The following is a 19,170-nucleotide window of genomic DNA, read 5'->3' on the forward strand; positions in this document are numbered from 1 at the left end:
TATGTGCCTAAAGCACATGAGAAGATTTACATAAAAGTTTACATCCGATACTGGACTAGCACTCACATTTATTGCCTCTTTGCAAAATTTTAAACTACTCTGGAAAATTTGACATAATGGTCTTCTTCAGTATAGGAGACTCATGGGTGGCCAGAGCTGGGAAATGTGTGACCTCATCCTTCTCGCACAGTAAGTTCCCCAAAGTCAATCAGCTCCATAAAATTAAAAGCCAGACCCCACTGGAATATCAGCTGACACAATGAAATTTCAAACACAGAAGTCAAAGTAACTGCATGAACCAGAAGGGCAATGAAAGGGATTTTTAATTAGCTCTGTCCCCTATTCTTGCAGGAGTCACTGGTTTTGGACCCAGGTTCAATCATCTTCTTGGTTTTCTCAGCTGCAGCAGATTTTGTGCCATCTCCTCTGGTCCCTGGAAGCTTTTCTTTTTCACCATTTGGTGACAAATCTCTCCTCATGTCCCAGCACAGATAAACCATCTCTCACAATGATATTTCTCAAGATATGGAAAAAACCATATTTTGATCGAGGAGTTGTTTCACGTCTGATCTGAGAGCAGAAACAAGCTCTGAATTAAGAATGATACTGGAACTGTAGCAGAATTCACTTCTTAGTATAAACAAATTAAGTAGCTTTTTTTTTATTTTTTTCATAAGATCATGCATATGGCAAATTAAAAATAATTATGCACTATCTTGGCTGGCTAAAGAGGGCAGCAGAATTTGCCTTTACTCTTCTGTTCCTCTAAAAAAAAAAATAAATCATCAGCCAACAGGAATCTAACCCCAGCTCACTCAGGATTAGGTGGATAAACACAGCTTATTTATAAGATGACTCCCTTTTGCCAAACCTTTGGCAACACATATCCAACACAAGCATTTGATTTTATGCCAAATAACTTCAAATGTAGATTTTTGAGACTGTATTTTTTTACTCTAAGACATATTTTAAAAGAAAAATTGCAAAAGACAGTATATTACCATGAACTTTGGTGAAAAGTAAATGCAGACTAGATGCATTTCACAAACTGTGTGCCACTGGATATCATAAGCAGAGAAGTGAACAGAGGAAATTCTGCCATTGCTTAACTTCCTCTCAAATTTTCTCAAAATCAACTTTGCAGGAAGAAGTAATTGCTCAGTAAACCAGACTAAATTCAATACAATACAATTGTCTTCCACAGGAAAGTGAAGCTATCTTAATGTAATTTAAAACTAAAAAGACTGTAATTTCCTACCAAACCAGAACATATCTAAGACCAGTGCTTGAAAATGATGGTCGGCTAAACACCTGAATTTTTTAAGAATTTTTCAAGAAGCTGATATTTTTCATGGCACCACCTACAATAAATTCATTATACTTACGGTTTGAAAAATTGATACAAACATATTTTGTGCAGTAATATTTAAATACCATTTCAGTCACAACAGGAGTCCTTGTCATACCTTAGAGCACATGGTTGCCTGAAGATAGAGCTACAAGTTAACAATCCACGATCACAAAGGGCACGCTGAGTTTTCACAGTAGCTCAATGCCCAACAGCAGCCCGATGGGTTTCAGTGAAAACTGCTGGTAAACTTTTGCAAAGCAGCTTTAGCCCACTTGGTTTATAAGTAAAAGTTTACAGAAAGCATCCTCTTACCTTGTGGTCTTGGTGTTCGTTTCCTGCGGTCTCTGAATGCTGCTCCTGACTGCAAGGCCTCCAGCAGACTGTCCATCACTCCTGTCTCATCACCCTCTGAGAACAGCAGAAAAATCAGATTAATCTCAGTGCAACTGAAATCAAACACTTAAGAAAAAAAAAAAGTAGAAATGTTGTCAAGTTTACATAATGCTTCCGAGTAAGAGACATACACATTTTAAGGTAATGGATGCTGTCAGTGCTTCAGGTATCACTGTCTGGTTGGTGTATGATGCTCTATTAAGTAAAATTGATGCCAATCCTACTGTTCTTTCAACTTGGAGATGTTATCTTCTGCATTATTGATGACATCTTCAGCTTGCAGATAGACAGCTGCTGGTGAATGACTGCTGCTTCACTGCTAAAATATTTTAAGACTTTTCTGAAGTGGAAACAGGTCATCTCTTTTTGATTTAATCAATGCACATGGAAAATCTGATGACACTAAATGGCAGGAAGTTCAATATCGTAGCACGGTGAATATTTTATATGCTGCCTCCCAACCTCATGATTCACTGAATCCTTGGGAAAAAAATTACCTATACAATGTATGCCACATACTACACATCTAACCTCAAACCATGGATGATGTTCTAGTAATATTCAAGAACAAAGAGGGGAGGATCGTGCAGTGTAAAATTTCTTAAAAGCTGAATTTTATTTCTGCTAAACTTTTTCTTCTGCTTTTTTTCATAGCCAAGCCAACCTGCAGCCTTTAAATTGCTGGACTTTATGGTGCATTACAGAAATATGAGTAGAAAAATTACTTCTTTTTATATATTTCAGCCTTAAAATTCCTTTGCATTTCAATCTGTTAATAACAGTTGATAGCAGCATTCAGCAGCATGAGAAATAGAGGTCAAAGAACTGCAGTGTTACAAAACTATTGATGAATGCCTCTTTCTGTTCTCATATCTATGTTATAACCCAGAACTAAAATATAGGCTAGACTCAGCAGGTAGGTGGACATTTTATTCACATCTCTCACACTTCAAGTTAATATAAATTTCCCCATCACAGAGTGGGAAGATCATTACTTTATGCAAAAAAATTACATTATGGTAAAAAACTTCTGACTCACACAAAGTGTAGGAGGTTAAATGCACATTCAAGCTCTCAAATGTTCAAGTTTAAAAGCAGCTTATTAATGAATAAGCTATTTTGTCCTGGTTCTCTATTACATTTAGGTTTATTAGACTAAATCCAGAGCTGATAAAAGAGCATGCCAATCCTAAAACAGTACTTGGTTCAAATTTCTACATGATGATCATCAGTATAACTACATGATGAATTTAAATTATACATCAATGTAACTTAAACCATTATATATACTATAGAACACATACCTGTCTACTCTTTTATATGGTTCCGAATCATGGGTCATCTACCGCCACCACCTGCGTCTCCTAGAACGCTTCCATCAACGCTGCCTCCGTACAATCCTTAACATCCATTGGTCAGACTATGTGACCAATACATCTGTTCTCGAACAGGCAGCAATCACGAGTATTGAGGCCATGCTCCTGAGAACGCAACTGCGTTGGGCAGGGCACATCTCTAGGATGAAGGACCACCGCCTCCCTAAGATCCTGCTCTATGGTGAACTTGCCACTGGCTGCCGCAAGAGAGGAGCTCCAAAGAAAAGATACAAGGACTCCCTGAAGCAACAACTCAGCCTCGGGCATATTGATCACCATAACTGGTCCACTCTGGCCTCTAATCGGGAGGCCTGGAGACAGACCATTTATAACGCTGCTGATGCTTTTGAGAAGGCACGCAGGATCACTCTTGAGGAGAAAAGACAACGCAGAAAGAATCGAACCTTGCAGAATATACCATCTAAGGAGTCTTTCTGCTGTGTCTTTTGCAACCGGACTTGCCTTTCTCGTATTGGCCTTTTTAGCCACCAACGCGCTTGCATGAAAAATGGGTAGAGCCCTTCCCAAATCTTCGTTCGCGAAGCCTAGCCATGATGAGAACACATACATAAAGTTCTCCCCAGCCTAAGATGAAAGGGAGCAGAGCAAGTGCAGCAACCAGCAGAAGACTCTGAAATACCAGTTTTAATTACATTCCATCTAAAAGTCTTAAACAACTATGTCCTGCAAAATAAATAAGTAAATTAGCTTCTCTCAATTCACACTCACATACAAAGCCAGAATTTTGTTTAAACTGTACAACATAATTATTTTGCTTTGTGCTTCTTATCCTACACATGCTTATTCATTGATTTGCTGTTGTCCTTGTATTAAATTTATGTTCAAAATCAAAGGTCTGTGAATACACTTTGTCCAAACTAATACACGTCAAGTTGGTCTGAAACATTTAATGAATGTGACTGCAAAGCACAGAACTAGTTAATATGTTAGAATATTTTATGTGTAGAAAAACAATATTGTTCGATCCTCATTAAAAGTTAAGAGTTGGCAGTTTATTAAAAAAGACAAAAATCCTTCAATACTTCATGAATGTTTATGCAGTCTTCCACTTCTTTTTTGCTGAGTCTGCTGCTCTACCTGCTAATTACTGCAACTGCCAAAACCCACCCTATTTTTGGGATACCAAAATACACATTATAAAGGCACATGTATTAAGGAAGCTGTAGAATACAGCGATGGGATTTTTAACTTCTCAAAGTAAAACTCACGTTAGGTCTGATCACAGCACTGCGTCTTAATCAAAGTCGTCAGATGATTAAATGGGAACTGGACAAAAGAACTGCATTTTCAGCCAGCCTTCATTAAAATTCATAAATAAAATTCAGCAGAAATTTCAGTCTTTCCCCCACAGTTCTTGCTGCTGTATTTTGCATATTACCATCTCCTATTTGCCTATTTTTATACTACCTGCAGCAACTTGTAGACACAAACCAGAAACAAAGATAAAAACTGCCAGAAGTTTCAAAATGAAGAAAACTTATTTCCAACACTCCTGTCAGCAGAAATAAAATACATAATCATTATTCCTCTTTTAGATATCTTTCATTGTACACAAGGACAGGAGTTTCACCTGGAACAAGTAATTTTCTTCCTCCTTGTGTCTTTTCAAGTAAGCCCCAAGCAATTAAGAGAGAGCATATGTGTGCACACAAGCAAAAAAATTGGCAATTTGCTTTGATTAGCCTTAGCAAAGAGCCAGATTCACTATAGGTATTAAACAGGGCTGAAAAGGCAAAAGAATTCTTAATCATTAATTGACGTGTTAACTACAAGCCCCACTTGTTATAATTTGGATTTTACACTAATATTCTACTGCAGATTTGGTTTAGTCTGTTTTGAAAATGGGTGAGTTTTTGGGAGATTACAGAAATACTTGTCCTCTTGCAGGTCCCATAATTTAGACCAGTGTTAGTCAACAGATTTTGGCCACTTTTAATGATAAAGACAAAAATAGTTTCTCTTCCAAAGAACAATATTAGTGTTTCTTAAACTGCTGGAGAGCCCCAAGCAAGCTGAGGCACAGACAAAGAAAAAAAAATATGATGCAATGAACAAATAAAGGCATATTTGAGATGAGCAGGGAATCTTAATACCAAGATACCTCAGCTTTTCATAATTTTTGACCAGTTGTAGGAAACAGAACAGAAGAAGGGAAAAAGAAAGAGGATTTAGTGTGCATTAGGGTGAAAGTGTATAAGGAGAAAATTGGCATAAGGTCCATCTGCTTATGAATGCTGAGGAACAGTCACATAGTCAGTCTATAAACAAATTTGCTGTGCATAAGGACGATACTCTGGATTTTACACTTGACTATTATAAATAACAACAGACTTCAGATGAATTGGTCTTATTAAGTGTTTAGTATTTGTGGTCAGAGTTTTGTGTTAAATATGACCCTAAACATTAGTGCTCTAGAACTGGAGTGCCAATTTCAAAAAGGAGACCCCTGATAAACCATAGGAAATTAAATCAGAGACTGAAGATTTGGATGTGTGAAAGGGTGGGGAGTGATTCCAAACAGAACAGTGACTGCTGCTAGAGATGGATACTGGCTGAACTTTTCACTTCAACGTTAATGCACGTCAGCAGCACGACATCTTGGAACAAAGACAAGATAGATACATGACCACAGATGAGTAATGACAAATCAGCTTATACAAAGTCCTCTCAGCTGATGTGGAAGCAAATGGCAAATCTCTATTTTTAATTATAGAGATTAACAGGCCATTGAAATGACCAAGTACCTACTGCTACTATTTGAGAACAGCAAATGTAGAATTTGTTTGTAAGAAAAATACCAAAACCTCAGCTGGAGAACAAACCACTATGATAGTCTTTGGCCAGTAGCATAAAAGATACTTCAAACAAGTTTTGAATGCAGCAGAACACAAGATGATGACAGTATAGCTCTGCCACAGATATTAGACTAAATTTACAGTTTATAATTTTTGTTAACACAATATCCTGCACTTCATCTGGCAGAAAATTTCTAGAAAATTTCTCTCTCTCATTTATCTGGTGTTCAGCATTTAATATAATGGCTGCTTAATTTATTAGTGGAAGGTGAAAAGGTGGTCATTAGCAAAATATCTGGCTTAGTAACAACAAAGGGCTGTTTATAGGTATGAAGCTTGAACAACTGAGAGCTTATCAGATCTTTTTTCTGAAAACCTAATCAGTGGACTGGCCATCACAACATACAAATAGGAAATACTAACAGTTCGGAGGATAAGATCAGAACATGCATAAGATTTGGAAGAATAAAATCAATTGAAATAATACAACAAATACGAGTAACTTTAGGGGTAAGCCAGGAGCTCTTCAACAGGGAATGACCAAGAGCTCCAATATAAAGAGGTGACCAGAGAAACAAGGCTGAATTACCATCTGACTGGTGTGATAACTTATATCCACTGTATAAGAATTCACATAAAACCAACTCAGGCAGTTACCAGAGTCTAGAGATAAAGCACATCAAGCCTTTTACCCAACACAAATAAGTATATAGAGTATATACTTAACCTGCCTCTGGAACACAGCAGAGGGATTAAAGTATCTCCATTTTAAAAATAATTATTTCAACAGCCTGCCCCTGGACTGCATCATGACTATACTTGACATAGATGTAGAACTAAGATTCTGCAGGAAAGGTAGGCAATTTATTTTAGCACAATCTGTACATTGCTAAATTAACCATGAGGACAGTGTTGTTAAAGGGAGAAAACAAACACCAGCAAATGATGAAGAATGTTTACTTTATCTTATTTTTCACAGAGCAAATGCAATCTTTCACCTGCTTCTGTAGCCATTTTCTGTTCCAAGAGTTTCCCTGAAACAGAGGGACCATTTCAACATGGAGATGAAGATAAAATATTTCCCTTGGTTGTCACTGCTGGCTCCTTATGAAATATGACCCTTAAGTTAGATTTAGAATCCTTTTTTGTCAATATTACATTCCTTTATCACTTTCTGACAAATCTCATCTAAACCTCAAAAAGAGACCCCAACACTCCCACATCCTAATATTAAATGCAAAATAATGTTCTGATCTATTTGTAACTCAAACGATTAAAATGAAACTTGAAGTTGACAAAAAATGCACAGGTAAAGGATCATTCTTTTGTTAATCTGAGGAGCAACAAAAGCTACAGCTGAGCCAAGACAAGTCTTGTCTTAATTTTTTAAAAACAATTATTACAAAAAGTTCATGTTGAAAATGGAATTATGTTCACTCGAAGCCTGTGAGGCTTTAAGAACCATTCCTGCAGTTAAAGGAGCAGCACTGACAGTTCACACTAGAAAACATGTGCTGATGCTCTGCTTAGGGACTAACCTGAACCATGGATGATAAATATTCATAGAATCAGAGTTCTCTCATAGACTTTACATAAAGATGGGAATACTAAACTTCTGGTTTAATTCAGTAAGAATTCTTGAACTTGCTTCTGTGGGAGTGGCCAAGTGATGATTTCAATATCATCGGAGTTTCTCTCCTCTAAATAATTGCATCAAATTGTCCTAAAAATAGGTCCTTAACCTTCTTCAAGAGCACTCTGGAGAAGGGATTCAGAACCACAACTTTCTGATATAGATTGGAAGAATTAGAAACTTGGAGAGATCAATTCCAGTTTTTTTGTGGCCTCCATAGCACAAAGTTTTACCTCAGCCTTTAGCATATTATCTTCTCTAAAAACATAGGAAAAAACGTCTTCTAGCAGAGTTTCTCAGGACTGCTTTTTCAGTTTGCATTAGAAAGGAGATTAGAGGAAACTAGAAGGTTGAAAATTCCCAATGAATACTGTTCTTAAATGAAATATAAGGACTGGGGTAGCACTACTGATGGCAAAAGGAAACACTAAAAGAGCTTGGGCTTTTAAAGTTACTTGAATGACTTAGAACTACAGAAATGGCACTTCACTTGAAGCCACAGAGCTCAGCCCATGCATCCAAAACATGAGGATCCATCTCCTAGATATTTGGTTTCCTCAGTGCAAATTCACAGCTCTGAAAGGCCCTGGCAACACGCTCTTGTTTCTGGAGTGCTTTGCTGCCCTCCCTTTTTATTGTCTGCACTGATTACTACAGGAATACCCACATATTTTGCTGGTACACTTTTATTTTCTAGTGTTTTCCATATGCACTTGCAAAACATCATCTACTTATCATTACAGATATACTAATTGCAAACTAATCTAAGTTAATAGTGTCAGTACTGCACAGTTATTTCGGCAAAAGTTTACAGGAACTTTACAGGATATTTTTCATAAATTTGTGCCCTTACTGAAAGAGTCCAGTCAAACACCCCTGCTTCTCCAAAGGGTTTCAAAATTATGCTTCTATTCACACCTTGTACTACCCTGCTTTGCTTTAAAAACTTTTAAGCACTTTTCAAAGTCCAATGTGTGTCCTGTAGAAACTTTTAAACAAGACTTTTTATTCATAACCAGCACCAGAATTTTTAATTGCAATATATTCACTTAAAAAGGTCAGCTTCCAGTGTCTTTCCAGAAAGCGCGTTTTTGTGTTCGCCTCATCTATTTGCATTTTATTCATTTGCTAAATTCATTTTGCATGCATAATAAATATCTCCAGGAAGCAGTCTTCCTCGGCAGTTTGCACTAGAGTGGTGTCTCATGACTCTTATTTACTTCTTAATTAAAGAAGAAGAAGTTAGGACAGGATGACTGATAAGTGAATCTCTATCTCACGTCAGTTTGCAAAAAACAAGGCAAATTCTTGCTTATGGACCAATTAAGTATATTGTTTATGAGAACCTGATCTCAGGCTTACATGAAGTTAATAGAAGGGAAAAAAACGTGCTTTGTTGCACTGGCAGGTTATGGAAAACAATGTTTGAAATGCACAACCTTTTCATTTTCAGAAAATATCAAGGTGGTCAAGGTCTGCTTTGGCAGGAATGGGCTTAATTGAAACTCCTCCGCATCATCCCTGGGGCCTCATCCTGCACAGGCTGCTGCCCCTCACAAGGATGACTTGCACTACACTTAAAATAGGCTGCAACATGGGTTACTGAGGAACAAATGGGAAGAGATTGCCTCTATGTGGGAAGGGAAAGATTGTGCAGCTCAAAAAAAAAAGAAAAGAGAAAGAAAAACGACCATATGATACCTAAGGATAAGGTATGATATCTGTAATCAAGTTCTACCCAAGTTTTTCTGTCAGCATCAGCTTTCAGGAAGTGTGCAGCATATTCAAACAGAACATTGACATCAATATGAAAAACAATTACTTCCCAAAGGAATTGTAACACTTGCCTCATTAACATCCAGCACCATAAACTAATAATCTTTAAAATGTATATAAGCCCCAAGTTTTACCACACCAGGTACCCCATGCAATCACCAGCCAATATGTAAATCCAAATGATCAAAGCTGAGGCACTTGCAAAATGTTATGTAACTCATAATAAACTTAGTATGGATTTCTGTTTGTGCTAAAGGACTTGGAAGGAAGACAAACCAACCAGAAAAGCACAGAATCATTAGGAAAGCGTAGCAAAAGTAACCTCTGGAATTATATCCTGCACCAGTCAGTTCAAGTGGAACAACACTTGAAGGAAACCCAGCAGAATTACTGCTCATATTAGAACATACCAGTCTGAATAAATTGCATATGAATTCTTATATAAGGGCACTTGAAAAGGGAAAGTAGGAATATCCATCAACCACTAGCACAGAACTTCACTTCCATTATCTTCATCTCATTAGGAAAGAATGTTAATATGTCTTCAAAACAATTAATTCAATACTAATTGGGACTGAGGAAGCTCATTCTATCTTTTATCCTAATACTGGTAGTTAAAAGGTGATTTTAATTGGCATAGTAATCAGATATAATGAAGAGCAAAACTGTTTCTGATTAAATAACATTTGCATCACAATTGCTGTTTGACACTTTTCAGCTCCCAGAAAGCTCTCCCCTGTTCTTTTCTCTCTGTGGTTCAGATATGCACAGGGAAGCAATGCTGCAAGGATTTTGCAGATGTTTAATCAGGTAGAAGTCATGAAGGACTTTTCCTCAGAATTCATCCCCCACAATGAGAAAGAATAGATCATGATTTGAACTGTGAAACTTAAGGAGTGTGGGTAAGGCACTTAAATCTTTCTATGCCTCCAGTACTTCACCAGGAATCCTGGCACACAGAAGTACTTTACTAGTCTGGGAAACACAACAAAGATGTATCAATAAAAGCAGACTGAAAAGAACACCAAATATTCCCAAGCACTACAGCTACACCTGAGGAGGGGGAGCAGCACCCACAGCAGAACAGAGTCCAACAGATGCTAGAATGTCTTGCTCTGGTTTTGACTGCACCACAGCTCATAAGAAGAGAGGTGCAGGCACAACATAACGGGAAATATGCATTAATAGCAAAAATTTTTAAAATGGAAGTTATAATATTAAGCAACAAGTCTCATGATAAATTATTTTAAGGGGTAGTTTTAAATCAATATTATATATATGTTTAAAATTTATTCTGAAAAACATTAATTCAAGTAAGAAGAATTCCATGACAATGTAAAAATTTACTTCTCTTGGCAAAACTCACCTAATGCTGACAATTTTGATAACTTTTTTTGAATTGTAATTTTTACAGAGTTTTTCGAGATTTTTACATTCATGTTTACATATTTTGGAATATTTACAGGATTTTTATCAGTTTACAAGTAGTATTTATGTGTTATCTCAGTTATACAAAGCACAAAACCAAACTAAGAAAACCAGTCTTCAAAATTGTGGCAGCTCTGGGGTTATTTCATCACTGGCTATTATTCAGGGCAATTCTTAATTCTGGCCACACTGAATTATTTGCAGTTACATCAAGAAACTGATATTAATTCTAACGTTTAATTATAACTAATCTAATATGGATTCTCCGGTGGCCTCAAAAAAAGTTGTCACTGAATGGCCAGGTAACAAAAAAACCCAAAAAACTTATTACAGAACTACACACTAAAAGGCTGGAAAATGTAAGAACCCTCTTGCTCTGACCTCAAAGGCTGTAGCAATATGTTAAAATGTTATTCTTGAAGACACAGCTAGAGAAATAGCTGAAAGAGGGTTAGGTTAAAACACCCCTTTGGGTGAAAATCACCTTGTCAAAGTGACAGCTTGAGAGGACATCTGCCTCTTTCCTCTAAGTCTTCTGTGTCACATTCACTTAGACAAATTTACAAACTATTTATATAAGCAGGAATGAGCACACAGAAGTAGATGCATTAAGAAAAAAATTAGTTACTTGGCAAAAACAGTCAATTGAATATCAATGTCATAGAATCCAGTGGAGATGGACATATCCCCCTCCTACTACCATGGCACTGGAGTTGTACTATGGATAATTCAATATATTTAGAAAGTGGAAGAAAAAATTTAGAAGTATTAAACTAATTTACTAATTTGGTGTCACAGGTTTAGAAACATCAGTCATTTAAATGGCAATTTTGGTGCATTGGGCCTTGCACAGTTATTCACATATTTTGCATTTTCAGTGAAAGAGGCTATAATGCAAAATTAAACTTTAGTTTTGTCCGTTGATAAGAAAAGTCTTTCATGATGAAAAAATGCTATCAGTGTACTGAGATATCTATGGTCTGTGGTCAGCTGTGGTCTGCTCCTCACCTGCTTAAAAAGTTAAGGGATGGAGACAGGTATGTTCTCATCTACTGAGCTGAGGCAATTTAACGAGTTGTAACTTCAAAGCAAGAGCTACAGCCCTTAAACACAGACCTGTTCTCTGACAGCAGAATCTAAGTGAGCTTTTCACACTTTGTAAGCTAATAAAACATATTGGCTTTCATTGTTTTAAGTGGTAGTTTAAACAGCCTCTCTCTCAGTGTGTCTTCAAGCACGCTGGCAGAGGGAAGGGTGATGAAGGGATATTTAAGTGGTTCTTTCCCACTCACAGAAAAGGGTCTGTCCATATTACTATGGACTTTTTTTTCAGTGGGTGAGGTGACAGATATTAAAGATTAGTCAAATGCCCATAGAATGGATTAGAAAAATCTCATTAGAAATCTCCACAAGCTTGACTTCACAAAAAAAAAAGACAATGTATTTATGCCTGCATTTAAATTTTATATTTTGTTTATAGTTAAACTGAAATTAGAATAATCTTTATATGCTCTGATATTAAAGTTTGTCACCTACACAAAGCAACAGAGTAATTCACTAAAACTTATCCCAAAGTATATTTATTCCATGCAGTGTCACTGTCAGTTCAAGCAAGGCCAAAAATAACAGGATTTGTGGTGCCATTGCAGAAACCCTCCAAAAACCAAACAGCATTTTCCCATGAGTATGGGCCTGTTAAGTGAATAACAAAGACAAGTGTTTTATAGCTGGGTCAGATTAGCAAACTCACAGACACTGAACAAAAAACTGCAAGGAATCTCTTGCACAAATGCAAGTTTTGCCACCTCTACTTGACTTACAGAGTCAGACAGGTAAAGAACCAAGCCTGTGTTTTACAACCTTCTGGAAATATGCACAACATCAATATCAATCCCATTCCATTCCTTCTATTTCACTTTCTCCTCTCATAGGGTGGCCCCATGCGAAATACAATATTCTCACAGCTGACAAGTTTAAACACATTGCTTTTTATCATGCTGAAATGTCACTCTGAACTTAGACTCCAAGCTCAACCAGATTTTCCTGCTCCTAATAGGACTATTGGGAGAACATCCATTATAACACAGAGCCCTCAAGCCCAAAAAGAAAGACATTAGTTGCCACAATACCTTGATTACAGAGTTGTTTACAGAATGAAATGAACAACAAAGCACTAAGATCCTCCTTCTTGGAAGTAAACCGATATGAAAAAAAAAGTCAATTAACTGCTACAAATGAAAAAAAGCCAATAACTCACAACAAAACACCTTGAAAGGAACGTGACACATAATAAGTGACAGATATGGAATTACAGGATCAGGTAGGCTGAAACAAAACAGAATTTTCAATTTTGAAAAAATTAACTGTTTTTCAGCTTTCCAAGCTTTCAGCAAGTATTTCTCACATTGATCAGAAATAGCCTTCGGTTTGTTACTGCTGACTTTGTTTTTCTTTTAACAAACCTCTCTGTTAAAAAGGATGCCTTACCTTTGTTCATATCAATCAACTGCTGCTTCTTCTTCTGTCGCTCCAGCCTCTCTCGCTCAGCCTTCTCCTTTGCCAGTTTGGCTCTCTTTGTTTTCTCCTCCAATTCTCTTCTCTTGTTGTTTTCTTTTAACGCCTCCTGCATCAGGAGAAAACGAACATGAGTGTATATATACTGAGGAAAATAAAAATAACCTTGTTAGCACAGATACTGTATTTACATCCAATGAGGGGGAAAAAAACAGGGACTGGCAACCCAATACTTCAAGCATCTTCAGAAATCTTTGAGGTACCATATTATTTGTACACTTCAGCATCATTAATCAGAAAAAAAGAAAATTGAAATAGCTTTGCATTTATGGTGTATGAAAAAATTTCAAGTTTTTCAGCACCAGCATGTCTGTACTTTTTTCCTATGAAGGCTGGAAGTCTACCTTAAACCTGTATCCTGATGCTAGGAGGGATGAGTAGGGATTAAGCCAAGTTTCCACTGTACTGTACTTCAATTACAAGTAACTGAGACTCAGTTGCTAGAATTTAAGTCACAATTCATCAAAACCTTTTGTTTAAATTGCCAGTCTGGATCACTTAAACACATAAAACACACCCAAAGAAATGGAAAACAGTTGAATTTATAAATTAACACTCTAAAGTCTCTAAGTCAACAGGTTGTACAAACTAAAAAATTATAGACTACAAATGTATAATGTTGCTGGATTGAAAAAAAAAAAACCAAAAACAAAAATCAGAAAGCAACCAACTACTTCCTATGATCTTGCCTGCATCTGGTCTGGAAAATATCCTCCTTTTCCAAAGGAGGTCAATGTTTGCTTTATTTCCTACACAATGTGATCATGCTCTAAAAACCAGAAAAAACATATGATCCCAAACACAAACAATGAAGATGATTTCCTTGGGGATGTTTTTGTAAATATCCAAGACAATATATAATTTATTATTCCACAAATAAAGTTTCCTTAAGTTTGGGGCAGCCATTAATTACACAGTTCTACTCAATCCTCAGAAATCACATTTCAAGTGTTTATAAATGAAACAGAATCATTCAGGTTTGAAAAGACCTCTAAGATCATTAGTCCAACTGATAAACCAGCACTGTCACACTCATCACTAAACCATGTCCTCAGGTGCCACATCTACATGTTTTCTGAACACTTCCAAGGATGGTGATTCCATCACTTACCTGAACAACCTGTTCCAGTGCCTGATCACCCTTTCAATGAAGAAATTTTTCCTAATATCCAATCTAAACTTTCACCTTACTGTATACATGCCAGGAAGAAACGATGGACAGTAACATCAAACATCAATCCTACCTAAAGCACCTTTAAATGTTATGACATACAAATTATATCAGCACTTGGTAATCCAAGACTCCCAAATGCTTCCAAATAAAGAATATTCATTCAAGCAAGGGACACCATGTTTTAGTGTGCATACGCTATTTCAAGAGTTTACTGAGGTAAAATCCTACATTTCACCCCTTCTTTTACAGCCCACATTGTTTTAAAGATGCTGGTACTACAGTTAGCAGTGATGGTACTCGTGGCCCAACTTGAAAATTGGACCAAGAACTGCATTCACTGCACCACCAGAGAACGAACTGCACTGAGAAACACCTTTTCTTTCAGAAAAGAGAAAAGAGAATTAAAGGGCAAAATCAATGTTTTATCCCTTTTGATTTTGGACATTCTGTCTCCGCACATTCAATCACACTTGACAGAGATTTCATTTTACTGCAACTTCACAGGCTGTAATGGAAGTAAATGCCCACAATCTTATGAGAGAAAGCAAATATGAAATGTCATGGCTGCACTAGTAGCCCACTAGCCATTGACAGACTATGATTAGATCATAGGTTCTGTCACATTTTTTAACAGGAAGACTACAGCAGGCTGAACTCAACAAGCTCTAAAGTCACTGTATCTGGAAATTCACTTTGAGCCAGGCTATACAAGTTCTAGTTGAAGGGAGATTCTGTGAAAATTCAGACAGCAGTTCATAAAATACAATGGATACCAAGGATGATTAAAAAAAAAAAGGTCATTCAAAATAAAGGTCCAATCTTCTTGAAGAATAGTAAGATAACAACATACTGATAACTCTGTGTAAGAGTGCTTATCTTTATCTATCTACACCCATCTACCACCTGGAATGTACTTGTTTGGTATTACTCTCCACCAAGCAGTTGGACTCTTGACCATTTCTTATTTCTTATATCATTTACTACTGTACTGAAAGCTGGAAAAAAATAATTGCCAAAAACATACTCCCACTGGTTTTCAAGTTATATGCTGAAAGCAAATTAAAATCTATATCCATCTATATTTATAAACATACTTTATATCTGAATTAATATTGCTAACAGATTTGATCATAGCTTCTCAAAGTTGATTGAAGATGACTGTAAATAAATGTGAAGAGAATTTTGACTCATATGTAGAGCGGTTTCTACAGCATTTGCTCTGCCTGGATTATACCACCAATCCTTTAAGTTTCATTTTCTACAGTTTCACTGCAAAGGGTTATTTTTCTTTCTCATGTGGCTTTGAATACTTCATTATTAAGTATTTCCTCTTTCTTTAGACCTCAGGACTGTGGATAAGTCAAACAATATTTAATACAAATGGGAAATGATTCTGCATCTGCCTTACAACAGTGTTACTTGGGGCCCACCAATCTGAAGTTAAGCTTTAAGTAAATTTAAAAGAGATCTGGACATCACCTTATGCTTTCACCTGTTTTTCTTTTGGCATGGTTTTTTACTCCACTATACCTTTTCTCTTCCAAACTCCTGAGTTTCAGTGGATTTCTTTTAATATAGAACAGTGCTATTATCAGATTATTTTTTCAGTATCAAATGTCAATGATACCCTTTTACTGTAGGTTTGTAGGCTAAATTACCTCAAAAGATAGAGATTAGTTTGAATACTGAAAAAAACAGCTCTGTAACCCACATTGCCTTTAAAAGACGGGAAAAAAATCAGCAGTTCTGTTACTGCAATGTAGCTCAACACTGACAAAGTACTTACTAGTGTTCATAGGTATTTACTACACAACTAGATTTATTCCCTAATTAAAGGATAAAACTAAACCAATCTAACAGTTACAAATCAGACAAATGTCACAGAGCAAGAGGCTATCCATGGGTAAGAATAAAAGCCTTCCCAACAGCTTTGGAAAACATTTGAAAAGCATTCATCCAGATACTCTCTTTTCAAAACATGTAAGTGTATGCAAAAAATAATTTTCAAGTGAATCTCAACAGATAGAAATATTTAAATGTATACAACCCCTTTTTTTGATGTGCTGTTCACAACCCTCTGTTTTCTTGGTTGGTGCAGAAGGCCATGCAGTTTTGCTAATTCAATAGCAAATTAAAAGTTAAAGAAAGTTTGATTGTAGGTTTGTTTTGTTACAATAAAAACAAAACCAAATTATTGTCTATCCTAGCAGAAAAATAGATTCAGCAAGGAATATTATCTCTTTTTAAATGAGTTAGTTGAAGAGGCACATAGTTTGATGTTCCCCCTTGTGTTTATTAGGATTCACTGAAGTACAGCTCTTGCACTCAGGACTGCCAGTTTACAGCTTGGCTTCCTTAAGAAGCAAATAAAAAATTAATGCATCTCTTGCATTCTGTACATATCTTAAGTTTTGACAGACAAACATATTCACACATCGACATGGTTGTAAATAGACTCTCAAAGGTAAATTATTAAAAACAAGAAGAAAGAAAACAAACTGTAGTGCACAAATCTCCCCGGATATTAAAGATGCAGTTGGCTACAAAGCGGTCATGCACCAATAATGAAGCCTGCCTGTGATCCCTCAGGCCTTCCCTAAATTTGCCTTGCAACTGCAAAATATGTCAGCTGAAGTTCCAGGAAAATAATCTTTTTCAGCCGTAAGTCGTTAGAAACAACAAACTCAGATTAACTGGAAGTTAATCTACAGAAATAAAGAGAGTTAAAATACAGCAGATTGTGCAATCAGTTTACATGTAAAAGAAAGATCTTTTGGTATTCCTTGGAGGATAACACATTTAAATACATTGCTATCCTTATGAAAATAATGGAAAAGAGATGTAATGAGCTGGTATTAAAGAAGAGCAGACAAATTGAATTTCCTGCTGGGTGGCCATGAAACGGTAAGTAGAAAAGATTACGTTTGGGACACTGCCCTGTGCTTTGTGCATCGGGGCCATCACATGTGACAGGGAATGTCTTTGACATGCCAGCACAGATTAAGGGCTTGGCAAGTGGAGCTCTGCAGTCTGCTCAGGTAGGGAGAAGGGGTTTGCTGCTGGCTCATCAGCTGGGTTGCAAAAACATTTCAAACTGTCTAGTGATGTAAGGTAGAAGAGGTTTGCAGTGTTTACTGATCCGAGTTTAAGACTTCCAAGGAAAAGCTGTATTGTATGACTGAATTACTCCACTGGATGTGTTTGAATGATTACTAAACAGCCCACAAGTGGACAGATTTGGGACTGTTTTACCAGCTCCTTTCAATCAATATTTGGATAGCAGAATAAACAGGAATGCCTAATTCTGGTTATTCCTGAAAGAGACACAGAGCTGAAACACAAACATTAACAAAACCATATAACTGTCTTCATTAAAAAAAAAAAAAAAAGAACTTAAAATCGCCAATGTTGGCTGTTTGGGTACAATCTGAAAAGAGAAACCAAGGTCCAGAGCAGATGAATTACCATTATGTTCCAAAGCAATCTTTCTGGATTAAGGAGGAGACAAATCAATATTTTGGCACATGAAGCCTTGCATCATCATGTGAGTGCAGTTATTTAGACTGTTTAACAAAAATTCGCTCTAAGGTAAATCTGTAAGAACTGTTCATACAAAAGCCTAAATCCAGTGGAAAAAGTCAATTATTCTTTTAAATAGCAGCACCTTGAATATGATGTGTGTAAGGTTTCCAAGTTGCTGGCTAGAAATTCTTGACAGATTTTAATAGAGGCTGTGAGAATTACGCGCAATGTAGTGTATAAAGACAAAGTATTTAAACAAGAAAATAAAGCTGCCTGTGTTAGAAAGATATTGCAGAATTCCTTACAGTCATGGCTGGTGAACTATTGGAAGGAAGCATTGTAGTGGTTGTGTGGGATTACACTCCAAAGAAATAACAATGTGAGAAAACCCAGCACTGAAGGGATACACTTATACAGCTGCAATTTCTTTCTTGAGGTTTCTTATACCTTCCACATTGTGCTTTGACAGGATTATCCAATTCTATTAGCTTGCTTTGGATTTCCCTAAACGTGATAAGCAAGCAAATATGAACTTAAGGAAGTGAATGAGCTATAATTTACTACAACATCAGCGAGCTAATTGAAGCTGCAATAATGCAGTGATCTATCTGAAATCACAATTAAGACAAACATGGATTCCAATTATCAAATTATCTTAATAAGATACATGAACAAACAGAATGATGAGGTTAAGACTATATATGTGAAATGAAACTGTGGAGATTTTAGAGAGAAGTCAGATTCCTTCTAACACATGACAGCTTTTCAGAAATATGTGAGGTGCAGAGATGTTGGCATCTGTAGCCTGTAAATGTCTTCTATGGAAGGGTCTCTTCTAGACCTAAAGCCATGCCAAAGGGAGTAAGAGCAAGTAAAAAAAGTCACTGGTTTACAACAGCTTTTCAACAGCTTAAGTATCACAACAGCCAAAATCCCAAACTATGCCTTGTTTTCAGAGTGAAATGAGGATTCAAAATCCTCATTTAAATATTACAAACTTCCAAGACAATGCCTGAAAATACTGATGTTACTCAGTTGGACTCACTGCTATCAGCATTGAATATCAAACAAAAAATTCTGAAGGAAGGCTTTTAATCCTGTTCCTTTTCAAGATCAGGAAATCCAAC

At 36.5% G+C, this 19,170-nt stretch overlaps 1 protein-coding gene across 5 annotated transcripts in view; it reads right to left on the bottom strand.

Annotated features, from left to right (window-relative positions):
- DIAPH2 (diaphanous related formin 2) overlaps window positions 1–19,170 on the bottom strand; it is a 198,841-nt gene that overhangs the window by 55,558 nt on the left and 124,113 nt on the right. For 4 of the 5 annotated variants that reach the window (XM_027687357.1, XM_027687356.1, XM_027687355.1 and 1 more), the window contains 2 exons: window positions 13,261–13,396; window positions 1,664–1,759 (listed from right to left, as the gene is read on the bottom strand). In XM_027687357.1, the coding sequence (XP_027543158.1) occupies window positions 1,664–1,759; window positions 13,261–13,396 (232 nt within the window). Of the gene's footprint in view, window positions 1–69; window positions 571–1,663; window positions 1,760–13,260; window positions 13,397–19,170 lie in introns of those variants that run through there. The other variant, XM_027687358.1, reaches the window with a different exon arrangement.

The sequence above is a fragment of the Neopelma chrysocephalum genome, unplaced genomic scaffold, assembly GCF_003984885.1.
Source record: "Neopelma chrysocephalum unplaced genomic scaffold, ASM398488v2 Primary Assembly neopelma1_73b, whole genome shotgun sequence".
Lineage (NCBI taxonomy): Eukaryota > Metazoa > Chordata > Aves > Passeriformes > Pipridae > Neopelma > Neopelma chrysocephalum.